The sequence below is a fragment of the Microcebus murinus genome, chromosome 2, assembly GCF_040939455.1.
Source record: "Microcebus murinus isolate Inina chromosome 2, M.murinus_Inina_mat1.0, whole genome shotgun sequence".
Lineage (NCBI taxonomy): Eukaryota > Metazoa > Chordata > Mammalia > Primates > Cheirogaleidae > Microcebus > Microcebus murinus.
In genome coordinates, this window is record NC_134105.1 from 36346269 (window position 1) to 36360003 (window position 13735).

General features: G+C 33.4%; 1 protein-coding gene across 2 annotated transcripts in view; it reads right to left on the bottom strand.

The window, feature by feature from the left end:
• Positions 1 to 659: 659 nt before the first annotated feature.
• SPATA6 (spermatogenesis associated 6) overlaps positions 660 to 13735 on the bottom strand; it is a 108068-nt gene continuing 94992 nt past the window's right edge. For both annotated transcript variants that reach the window (XM_012776126.2, XM_012776125.2), the window contains exons 12-13: positions 5799 to 5890; positions 660 to 906 (exon numbers count right to left, since the gene is read on the bottom strand). In XM_012776126.2, the coding sequence (XP_012631580.1) occupies positions 726 to 906; positions 5799 to 5890 (273 nt within the window). In that variant the 3' untranslated portion in view covers positions 660 to 725. The remainder of the gene's footprint in view (positions 907 to 5798; positions 5891 to 13735) is intronic.

The following is a 13735-nucleotide window of genomic DNA, read 5'->3' on the forward strand; positions in this document are numbered from 1 at the left end:
TTTTCAAATTTCTATAAGCTTACCAACAAAGGCTATTTTCTGATTCTGGTTGCACTAAAGGTATGGCCCTAGAAGATAATCATACAAAGAATTCTATCTTTAAAAATTATTCATATTTTGTATCATACCTGGATACTGCTATTTCTAGCTAAATGTAATACATTTTAGGTAACTTAGACAGTTCTTCCAGAGAAGGAGTGAGTAATTACATAAACTTCAAAAAGAAAGGTATTTGTTATGAGCTAAAAGAGTAGAAATTGCTAGTTGAAACGGAGTTTAACTCTTGGAAAACTCATTTCTGATAATGTATCTGTTTGCTCATTACCAAGAAAAGGTAGTTAACATTAATTAAATCTTACATAGACAAGATTACCAGTCAAGCAAATGAAAAAAGAAATTACAAAGTGATTAAGGCAGAACATTTCTAGAGAGAACCTACTCTTGGATTTGTAGATGGTGATAAGAGATGTATGTCACAGAATAGCCTTGTCACAGATTGGAAGTTACGATTATGTCACAGAGCTTTGACACTGGAAAATAGCACACTTTTCTGTAATAAAAAGATACTTTCCTATGGTAATTTACCATTTGAAGTAATGAACTTACTCAAGTCTAACTACTCAATTATAATCAAATGTTTAAAAAAAAGAATACAGATATTGATCACATCAAACGTTTTCATTAAAAGCTGACACGAACACTCATACAGTTTATGGTGGATGGTCTCAGAAGCTTTCCTGTGTATGAGAAACAGAACTACAGGCCTTTTTGTACAAGTTCCTGTACATCTTGTCCATGCTGTTCTCAAAGATGGGTCGGTGGGATTTTCCCTTATAAGAGGCTGCCCTGTTGGACCAGTATTCGCCATCATCCATATGGAGAGTGCCACGTGAGCGCTGATATGAGCTATAAAAAAGGATATAAACGGTTTAAAACAACAGTGAAACTAAATTAGAGGTATTACTATATAAATGAAATATTTACTTAGTACTGCATGGGTATTTGATACTCTATAGGGGACAAAATAAAATACAATAAGACCTATGCTTTCAAAGAGTGGCTCTCTAAAATGGGAAGCAGAACTATTTGTATGAAACTGTTATAAAATGATAATATGGGAATTTTATGTTAGAGTTAAAAAGGAATTCAGAGAACAGAGACAGGTGTAGCACAGTAAAAGCAGAGCCCAAATGATCTGATATGGCCATCTGGTATGAAAATGCATAGCTCTTCCAAAAGTCAGGCACACCTGGACCTGAATTCCAGCTCAGTCCTTTATAAGCTGTGGGACTTTGGAAAATTTATTTAATTGTCCAGAGTCTCACCTTCTGTAATTACATTTTTCAAGAATTGTTTTAAAAATTAAAGAGAATATATGTAAAGTGTATAGTAAAGGCTTACCTTGGACTATATGTATAAAAAGTTATTGAATATGAGATACTGAACTAGGTATTTTATATATTTGTCAATAAATCTTACAGCCCCTAGAAGTTGGTACATGTGGAAATTAAGACTCAATGAAGTTAAATGATTGCCTAAGATTACTCAGCTATTATTTAATACTATTAATCTAATAGTAGTAGAATAGGAAAGGAGACCATGTCTGTGACTCTAAGGTCCGTTCTGCTATGTCATGCTGCTACTGTCCTCAAGGAGGAATAGAAAATTAGGCTCAATATGAGCCATTCATGGAAAAATGGAAACAAGGCAGAAGAGGCTGAATTTGAAGTGATAGGGATCCACTGCACTTTTGAGGGTCTTGAAGAAAAAAAAAGGGGAAGCAAGAGACAGAGAGAGAACATGCGAGTGAGAGCAAGCAGATGGGAAGCTAATGAAATAGACCAGGACTAGGGCTAGCTGTGCTGAGAATTGAGAAGAAAAGGAAACTCTTCCTGAAGTGTTGATAGTACTTTTTTTTATAATACTGAAGTTATAATTTTACTATCATAAACATTAAGTTATGGACTTAATATATCATTTATCACAAATGTTAACTCCTTCAAAGACTGAATTTATTTTTTTAAATAAAATAATTGACCTACTACAATAAAAGCAATATTTGTTACAGATTAGACCTCTCAGGCTTGTTACAGATTATGAAGTTTGTTCCTCAACACATACAACGTGGCAAGACTGAACAATGAAGAAGCAGAAAACTTAGACAAATAATAAGTAATAAGATCACAACAGTAATAAAAAGTCTCTTATCAAAGAAAAGCCCAGGACCTGATGGCTTTACTGTTGGATTCTATCAGGCATTTAAAGAAGAACTAGTGCCGATTATACTCAAACTATTCCCAAAAGTTGAAGACAAGGAATATTCATTCAATGAAGCCAGAATTACCCAGAGACCAAAACCAGACAAAAATACAACAAAAGAAAACTATAGGCCAATGTCCCTGATGAACATACGCAAAAATCCTCAACAAAATACTAGCAAATCAAATTCAACAAGACATTAAAAAGATCATTCACCATAAGCAAGTGGTACTCATTCCAGGGATTAGAGGATGTTTCAACATACACAAATCAATAAACATCTTATATCACATCAACAGAATCAAGAAAAAAACCATAAGATCATCTCAATAGATACAGAAAAAGCATTTGTTAAAATTCAAAATCCCTTTATGATTTTAAAAACTGTCATCAAAGTGTGTAATAGGAGCATAGTCCAAAATAATAAAGGCCCTATATGACAAACTTAGAGCTAACATTTTAGTGAATGGAGATAAATTGATGGTTTTCTAAGATCTAGAATAAGACAAGGATGCCCATTTGAACCATTTTTATTGAACATAGTACTGGAAGTCCTAACCAGCAAGAAAAAGAAATACAGGGCATCCAAATTGGAAAGGAAGAAATCAAATTAGCCTTGTTTGCAGACAACATATTCTTATACTTAGAAACCCTAGAAACTCCACCGAAAAACTGCTAGAAATGATAAACAAATTCAGTCCAGTTGCAGAATATAAAATCAACATACAAAAATCAGTATCATTTCTATCTGATAGCAGTAAACAAACTGAAAAAGAGATCAAGAACATAATCCCAGTTACAATAGTTATTTTTTAAAAAGACCAAAGAATAAATTTAACCAAAAAAGTGAAAGATCTCTACAATAAATACAACACTGATGAAAAAAATTGAAGAGAACATACAAAAATGGAAAAAATCCCATGTTCATACATTTGAAGAATGAATATTGTTAAAATGTCCATATTATCCAATGTGATCTATAGATTCAATGTAATTTCTATTAAAATACCAATGACACTCTTCACAGAAATAGAAAAGACAATCATAAAATTTATATGAAACCACAAAAGACCTTGAATAGCCAAAGTTATCCTAGCACAAAGAACAAAGCTGGAAGTACCATACTATCAGACTTTAGAATATACTACAAATCTGTAATAACCCAAACAGCATAGTATTGGCATAAAAACAGAAATATTGACCAACAGAAGAGAACAGAGAACACAGAAGTAAATCCACATATTTACAATCAATTCATTTTTGACAAAGGCACCAAAAACGTACATCGGGGAAAGGACAAGTCTCTTCAACAACTGTGCCGAGAAAACTGGATATCCACATGCAGAAGAATGAAAATAATCCCTATCTCTCACCATATATATAAATCAAATAAAAATGGATTAAAGACTTAAATATAAGGCCTGACCTATGAAATAGAGGAAAACATTGAGGAAATGCTCTAGGACATTGGTCCGGGTAAAGATTTCTTGAGTAAGACCTTAAAAACATAGGCAACCAAAGCAAAAATGAACAAATGGGATATCATTAAAAGCTTCTGCACAGCAAAGGAAACAATCAACAAAGTGAAGAGATAATCTACAGCATGAAAGCAAATATTTACAAACTATTCATGTGACAAGGGGTTAATACCAGAATATATAAAGGGGCTTAAAAAACCCAATAGCAGGCCGGGCGCGGTGGCTCACGCCTGTAATCCTAGCACTCTGGGAGGCCAAGGCTGGCGGATTGCTCGAGGTCAGGAGTTAAAAAAAAACCCAATAGCAAAACCCAAATTAATTCAATTAATTTGGATTTAAAAATGGGCTAAAGATCTAAATAGACATTTCTCAAAAGAAAACATACAAATGGCCAACAGGTGTAGAAAAAAATGCTTAACATCACTAATTAGCAAAGAAGTGAAACTCAAAGCCACAGTGAGATATCATTTCACAGTACTTTAAATGGCTTTTATGAAAAAGACAACAAAATAACAGATGCTGCAGAGGATGCAGAGAAGGGAAATGCTTGAACACTGTTGGTGGGAATGTAAATTACTACAGCCACTATGAAAAACATTATGGACCTTCCTCAAACACCTATAAATAGAACTACCATCTATACAGCAATCTCACTGCTGGGTATATATTCAAATGAAAGGAAATGAGCACATTGAAATATATTTACATTCCCATATTTATTGCAGTACTATTCACAATAGCCAAGATATGGAATCAATCTAAGTGTCCATCAATGGATAAATGCACATTGAAAATGTGGTATATGTACACAATGGAGTATTATTCAGCTACAAAACACATTATTCAGTGATAATGAAGTCTTGTCATTTGTAGCAACACAGATGGAACTGGAGGACATTATGTTAAGTGAAATAACCCAGGCATAGAAAAGAGAATATCATAAGCTCTCACTTATATGTGAGAGTGATACATATAAAAGTTTAAAAATCAAACCCTTTCCTATATAAACCCTACTTACTTCTTGCGTAAATTAGAATTTATTATATGGATTAAGCACCTCTAAAAAGAATTAATTATATGGGTTAAGCACTCAAAATTGGGATGCTAAGCCAATGTAACAATCTAGGGAATACAGCTTTAAGGAAGAATAGCAAAGGGTAGAAAATCTTCTTTCCCAAGGTATATATTCTCTGAATCTTCCCTTAATCTTTGTATTGCTTTTCCTTCAAATCCATCTATAATATACCACTTACCTTAATGAGAGTCCCAGATTGCCTCTTGCTTAGGAGGCGGTAACTTTGGGAAACAAGGTCACACACACACTTACACTCTGTGTAAGGGGCAAAAGGAAAAGTCCTTACAGGTTCACAATTGATCCAGCCTAGTTCACCACAGTAAAGATTAGAGATTTGAGTGCAAAACCACATTTAGAAATAAAACATACTCCATTATTTGGAGATTTCTTCTTATATTTCTTTCTTAGGAATCTCAGGAAGGTGAAAGTCCTATATTAATAATAATCAGTGGCATAGCATCCAAGGATTCAGGAAACTTTGAATGTACAAATCCCCAACTTATCATTTTTAACACTGCATTTTATGGCAATTGACACAAAACTTTCAAGTCTTTATGGGATTTGATGGTATAAACTTGCAAAAATTTTATTATTATTAAAATTCCTCAGATTTTAGGCTACAAGAATATAAAATTTGCTCCTATATTATTTTAAAAAGTTGCCTCATAGTCTAAAATTATGGAAACTTTTTTTTTAGATTAGAATACATAAATACACCTTGAAATATGTTGGTTTTCAGGGCAGCCAAATAAATCTTAAGTAGGATAAAATGTATCACTATAAATTGATGGTATTTGTTTTCACTGAAAAAATTCAGTAATATAACCATGTTAAAATATTTTCATAGGAATTTACATAGTTAAAAATAAAAAAATTATTAATTATACTTTTGGGTTTAAATTTCCCACAAATCAGCAGATCAGAAAACAGGTTATTTTTATACTAACTAGAACAATCTCTATACACAGCATTAACCAAGTTCATACCTTAACTCGGGGTCACTATCATAGGCAGAGTCTCTGTATAAAAGACTTCTTTTCAGTTCCAGTTCATCATCTTTCTCTAGGTCTCTCTCATCCTGAAAAATTTAAAAGATTTCCATTAATTCATTTTCTCACTGCCCCCAAAATGATACTTATATGTTTCTTTGGCACTTGCTCTTCCCCTTCCCCATTGTAAGAAATTGAATTAAGTGCTAGTATGTCTTTGGTAAGAAATGAAAGGGTAAGTGAGAATTCATTATCCTTTTCAATAAACTGCACAGTTTTATTATAGTTTTGCTAATACCGCTTATCAAAGACTAGGCATACAGAAGATGCCTCTTGAATCAACGAATGAATGGGAATGAATCCTGTGTCAAGATATGTAAATTAATAATATCTTATACATTTTTATATAAATGCTAAAAAGATGATACCTGCATTCTAAGGCTTAAGTATTTGAGAAAACTATGTAGCTACAAGCATTCAAACACACATCTATGACTTACAAAAGAAATGACTTAGAATTATTAATCATAAGCCAAAATGCAAGCACAAGCCAGAAAAGGCAAAAATGGAAGGCATGGTAATTGGAATAAAAGTATACATCTACCCTTGCTTGTCTGAACAGTTTGCTCTTAATTTCTAATAAACACATACAAGAACATAGGAAATAGAATTCTGAAGAGAGCTTTGTAAACTATATCATTCACATTAAGATCATGTGTATGCTAATCTTATATAATTTAATGTCAAATATGTTTTTCTACTAGCTAATAGCCTTGTTCCTTTAGTCAAATGAAAACAGAAATAAAGAGAACTGACAACAAAAGGAACCAGTAAGCAGAGATAAGGATTAGTATTAGGAAAGTAAGCAGAGATAAGGATTAGTATTAATAAGGAGTTCATTCACTCTAAGAAATCAGATGAACATAGATTATAAAGAAAAATGATTTTAAAAATTTGCTGACAGCATGAAACTAGGAAGAGAACATTCAGTGTAAAACTGAGGAATAGGGCAAGTAGAAAAAAATCACAAAAAATGTGCATACAAATTTAGAATTGTTATAGTTTCTACATTTTATCATTATGAAATAACTCCATCTATTTCTATAACTGCTTTCTTCTCCTTAACTTTTTTTGATCTACTATTAATAAATATAGCTACCACAGCTTTTTTTACTTAGTGCTTTGATGGCATGTATTTTTCCTTTTATTTTCAACCTTTCCATATTATGAGATCTTTTTCTTGAATAGCATATCACTGGATGTTGCTTATTTTTATCCATTCTGATCAGTCAATGAAGTGGATAACAGAAAATATAACTGCTTGTATGGGTGTGAAAGACATAGAAAAGGAAGAAAATAAATAGAATGGCTGTCTTAGAGGGAGAAAGAATGCAATCACTAAAACTATTCATGTAGAGCACTGATGCCCCTCTAGATCAAGGATATCATGGAGGAGAATTCCGTTCCAAGAAACAAAAAGTACTAGATTACCTTCATGATTGTTCCCTTCAAATTTTAAGACTAAAATATCTGATATTTTGTGTGTGCTATTTGTTTTTTATATGTCTTTTTTGTTCCTGTATTTCTCCATTGCTCCCTTCTTTTGTGTTAGAGATTTCCTAGAATACATTTTTAATTGCCTATCAACTATGTTTTGAGATATTTTCTTAGCAGTTTCCATGGGGATTACAAATAAATCTTAATATATGAGAATCTGATTTAGATTAAAACTTAATAGGATACAGTAAAACTTCAATAGGATACACCCCCCCTTTTCTTTATGTTGTTATTTTCACATAAATCACATCTTTATATATTATTTTTCCATTAACACAGATTTATAATTATTGCTTTGTGCAGTCATCTTTTAAATCAGGACAAATAAAGAGCTACTGGCAAAAAATACATTCAGGCTATCTTCTGTACTTACCTAGTTACCTTTATCATTGTTCTTTTTCCTTCTTCCTTCATGTGAATTTGAGCTGCTGTTTAGCATCCTTTCATTGTAGCCTTAAGGACTCCTTTTAGTATCTCTTGTAGTGTAGATCTGCTAGTGGTAAATGTTCTGATTTTGTCTGTCTGAAATGTTAATTTCTTTGACATTTTTGAAAGATACTTTTGCTCATTATTCATGGTTAACAGTTCTTTTCAGCACTTTGAATGTCATCCCACTACCTTCTGGACTTAGTTTCTGATGAGAAATCGGTTTTAAATTTTATTGAGGAACCTGTGTATATGATAAGTCCCTTCTCCCTTGCTGCTTTTACTTTTTGTCTTTGGCTTTTGACTTACAGTTTATGATGTATCTTAAATGTGGATCACTTTGAGTTTATCCTACTTGGAGTTTATTGACCTTCTGAAATGATTAATAGTTTTCATCAAATTTGGGAACTTTTTGAAGGTTATTTATCCATATATTCCTTCTGTCCTTTTTCTTCTTTCTCTCCTTCTGGAATTCTCATTACAGGTATGTTGGCATGCTTAATAGCGTCCCACAAGTTCCTGGGTATCTGTTAATTATCTTTATACTTATTTCTGTTTTTTCCTCATTAATGGATTATCTCATTAGACTTATCCTCAAGTTTCCTAATATTTTCTTCTGCTTGCTTAAATGTGCTAATGAGTCCTTCTAAAGTATTTTTCATTTCTGGAGTTTTTCATTTGCAAATCTTTTCCTTTCTTGATTAGTTTTCAACTCCAGAATTTCTATTTGGTTCTTTTAAAAAGTAATGTATATCTTTTTTTTATTCATATTTTCTATTCACTGAGACATAACTCTCATACTTTATTTTTTTAGACACAGTTTTTTTTTTGTTCTTTGAATATATTTAATATAACTCATTTAAGGTCTTTTTGTCTAATGAATCCAATGTCTAGGTTCCTCAGAGACAGTTTCTATTAGTTTTTTTCCCTCCACTTCCACTATTTGTTGTTGTTGCTTATCACAATTATTAGTTCAGTGATTTTTTGAATTAATTCTGTAAAGCCTATATTCTTTCCTGTGGGTGGCTCCTGATATCTCTATTCTTTTAGCTGAGTAGTTAGGTAATGATTAGACAGGTATTCCTGCAAACTCTTAAAACCGGTAAGTATCCCAGTGTTTGCTGAGAGGTCGTGTGTGTTGTACACTTACAACACTCAGCCTAAGTCTTAACTTCTTGTTTGTAAAGAGCCTGAAGGTCAGGTAGAATTAAAAGATGAGGGCCTTCTGGTCTTTACTGACCACGTATACAGCTGTGAATATATGCACAGTCCTATAAATATGAGGTGTCTTCTAAAATCCCAGGAATATGTGGTAGCTTTTCAAAGCCCTTAGGACATATTCAGATTTTCCCTTTTAAGCTTTTTAATTAGTCTATTGTTCATCCCAATTGGTATCCACCACCTGAGACAGCTATATAATCCTTTATTCTCCCTCAATGGAATTTCATTTTTGTCCTCAACCCCATTTTATCAAAAAGGCATATAAGCTTTTGAGCCCTGTTGAGGAGCTGAATATTCATTTTCTGGGGGTTCCTTTATATACATGTTAAATAAATTTGATAATTTTTCTCTTATCAATCTGTTTATGAGTTGATTTTCCAGTGAAAATTCTGAGGGCAAAGAAGTTTTGCCTTTGAACCCACACATGGCAGACCAAAGCACATACTGAAAACTAGAAAATACTGAAAAAAAATCAAACTTTTAAAGCTATTAGAAAGTTACAGAAGACTACAGATTCTAAAATATCAGAGGGATGAATCTTTCAAAGGTAGACTAATGATATGCACCTCTCTTTTTCCTCAAAGAATTTGCAGATTCTGAGCACAGACTAGAGGCTGGGAACCACGGCTATTATTTGAACAAGGGTCACTGCTGGGACACAGAAACAAGCAAAGCTTTTTATGTTTCTATAGGGGCAGAGTGACAAAACTTGAGTTTTATGAGGCCTCAGATACACAGCCAGTTTTGCAATCATGGTATTTATTGACTTACGAAGTTACATGGGATTGGAGGGCATAAATCTAAGCCAAAAATGTCTGAAAAGCACAGTACATCTTCCTATAGTCTCATGGTGCTTAAAAGATAATCTACTAGAGCAAGAGACCCTGGAAAATAAGAAGCAAAACCCTAGAAGTAATGTTGACACTTGAGTGTTGACAATATAACTGTTTTTAAACAGGAGACACTTGACAATACAGGACTAGCTAGGCTAAAAAATCTAGTCTTGGCAACAGAGGCAAACACTATTTTTGAGAATGGAGAAACATGCAGGATATTTTTCTGAATCATACCAGGCTTGAGAGATAATAAAACTGAAGACTAAAAGGGTCTTAAATACATAGAAGGTCCTTGTAAACATATTTGCTAAATTCTGAAATTGTGCCAGGTTGGGGTCAAACAAGTTAACCCAAAACATGTCTGAAAAGCAAAAGGAACCATGTCACACAGTCATATGATACTTAAGAGACAAAAACCTATCAGGAAGAAAGACTGTGACAGCACAGCAGGTGAGAGAGCTGAAAGGCCTGAAAAGGAGTAAGTGGTGAATTGACATTTGATCATTTGCAAACAAACATTTACCCTGAGGACACTCGACTTCTGAGATTGGTAGAAGCTGATTCCAGTCGCAGAGCTGGTGCTGGGGGACAGAGAAAGCTACAGACATCTTGGTACTTATGTAAAGCTGGTGTCACAAAAACAGAGACTAGTGAGGATGCAAACACATGACTAATTGCAGAAACTTCCTGGGTGGAAATGTAATAAACTAAGCCTAAGAGGCCTATTCTGCTCTATAACTAAGAGAAAAAAACCTGAAAGTCCTTAAAACTAATATATTTTAAGAAATCAGAAAAATTTAAAAATAAAATATTAATAAAAATCATAAACATCAGAAATTAAAGAAAAATAATTTGAGAAAAGAAAACTAGAAGAAATGTCAAAGTGAATGAAAATTTACAATAGATAATGCCATAAGAGAAAATGATGAAAAGAAGAAAAACATTTTTACTTTAAGAGAAATAAAGACATGAAAAGAATTTGAAAGAGGATAGAAAATATGTATCATATGCAAATAAAATACAACATATATATAGTAGGAGTTTCTGAAAAAGAAATCAAGGCCAAAGAACCAAACAAAAATCCTGCAGCTGTAGAATTCAATGACTGAAATAAAAAATACAATAGAGAGCTTCAACAGCAGACTTAATCAACTGGGAAAAATAATCTCTGAATTTAAAGACAGAGAATTTGAAATTACCCAGTCACAGGAAAAAATAAAATAAAAACAAATGAAAAAGATTGAAGAATGCCTACAAAACATAATGGGGCAACATTAAGTGAACATGTTTTCACATTATAGCAGTTCCAGGAGAGGAAGAGAAAGAAAAAGGCATAGAAACCTACTTAATGAAATAATAGCTAAAAAGTTCCCAAGTCTAGAGGAATATGGATATCTAGATCTAGGAAGCTCAAAGATCCTCCAATAGATTTAACCAAAAACAGTCCTTCCGAAGGCACATCCTAGTCAGATTAATCAAAAGTTAGAGACAAAGAGAGAATTCTAAAAGCCGCAAGAGAAAAGGGTCCAGTTTGCATATAAGGGAATTTCCATAATGGAAATTAAACAACTTGCTCCTAAACAACCAATGGGGCAAGGAAGAAATTAAGAAGAAAATTTAAAAATTGTCTGAAATAAACAATACTACAAGCCTATAGTAATTAAATCAGCTTGGTACTGGCACAAGAAGAGGGACATTGACCGGTGGAACAGAACTGAGAACCCAGATATAAAACCATCCTCATATAGCCATCTAATCTTTGACAAGGCAGACAAAAACATACACTGGGGAAAAGAATCTTTATTCAATAAATGGTGCTGGGAAAACTGGGTAGCCACATGTAGAAGACTGAAACAAGACCCACACCTTTCACCTCTCACAAAAATCAACTCACGCTGGTAACAGACTTAAACCTAAGGTATGAAACTATTAGAATTCTGTAGGAAAAGGTTGGAAATACTCTTCTAGACATTGGCCTAGGCAAAGAATTTAACAACAAAACAACAAAAATAAATAAATGGGACTTGATTAAACTAAAAGGCTTCTGCACAGCCAAAGAAACTGCCACGAGAACAAACAGACAGCCTATAGAATGGGAGAAAATTCTCACATGCTACACATCCGATAAGGGGTTGATAACTAGAATCTATTTAGAACTCAGGAAAATTAGCCAGAAAAAATCAAACAACCTTATCAAAAAGTGGGCTAAGGATATGAACAGAAACTTTTCAAAAGAAGACAGAATAATGGTCAACAAACATGAAAAAATGCTCAACATCTCTAATCATCAGGGAAATGCAAATCAAAACCACAATGATATATCACTTATCTCCAGTGAGAATGGCCTTTATCAAAAAGTCCCCAAACAACAAATGTTGGCATGAATGCAGAGAGATAGGAACACTCATACACTGCTGGTGGGACTGCAAACTAGTGCAACCTCTGTGGAAAGTAATATGTAGATACCTTAAAGAGATACAAGTAGATCTAAGATTTGATCCAGGATGCCCATTAGTGGGCATCTACCCAAAAGAACAAAAGACATTCTATAAAAAAGACATCTGCACTCGAATGTTTATAGCAGCACAATTCACAATTGCAAAGTTGTGGAAACAACCCAAGTGCCCATCAATTCATGAGTGGATTAATAAAATGTGGTATATGTATACCATGGAGTACTATTCAGCCATAAGAAACAATGGTGATATAGCATCTCTTGTATTTTCCCGGATAGAGCTGGAACCCATTCTATTAAGTAAAGTGTCCCAAGAATGGAAAAATAAGCACCACATGTACTCACCATCAAATTGGTTTTAACTGATCAACACTTAAGTGCACAAATGGTAATAACATTCATCAGATGTCGGGCAGATGGGAGACGGAAGGAGAGAATGGGTACATACATACCTAATGAGTGTGATGCGTACCATCTGGGGGATGGATAAGCTTGAAGTTCTGACTCAAGGGGGGAGGAAGGACAAGGGCAATATAGGTAATTAACCTGAACATTTGTATCCCCATATGCTGAAATCAAGAAAAAATTGTTTGAAATAAATAAAAATAGAAACACAAACATTTTATTACACAAAATGCCAAAACATATGTGAGACAGCAAATGCATTATTAAGAGGAAAGTTTATAGCAATAAATGTGTACATCAAAAAGTACAAAAATTTCAGGTAAACTACCTAATGATGCATTTCAAGGAACTAGAAAAGCAAGAACAAACCAAATCCAAAATGTGTACAAGGAAAGAAACAAAGATCAGAGCAAAAATTGATGAAATTGTGACTAAAACATATTATAAAAGATAAACAAAATAAAAAGATTTTTTAAAAAAATTGTTCATAAGAGATGGGGTTTTCCTGTAACCCAGGCTGTCCTCAAACTCCTGGGCTCAAATGATCCTCCCACCTTAACTCCTGGGAAGTACAAGAAATAGCTGGGAATACAAGAAAGAACGCACCATGATGCCTGGTTCAAAAAGTTGGTTTTTTGAAAAGATAAACAAAATCAACAAGTCATTAGCCAGACTAACCAAGAAAGAAAAGACCAAAAAAACCTAATAAATAAGATTAGAAACAAAAGAGATATTAAAACTGATACCACAAGAATACAAAGGATTATTAGAGATCATTTTGAACTATATGCCAACAAATTAGAAAAGCTAATGGAAATGGATAAATTCCTATACACATACAACCTACCAAGATCAAACCAAGAAGGAATAGAGAGAAACTGACAGACCAATTATGAGAAGTGAGATTGAATCTGCTAAAGAAAAAAAAAAGGCCCAAACTCTCAGCCCAAGTCCTGAGAGGTTTACTGCTGAATTCTACTGTAAAGAACTAATACCTATTTTTCTCAAACTCTTCTGGAAAATGACAGAGGAGG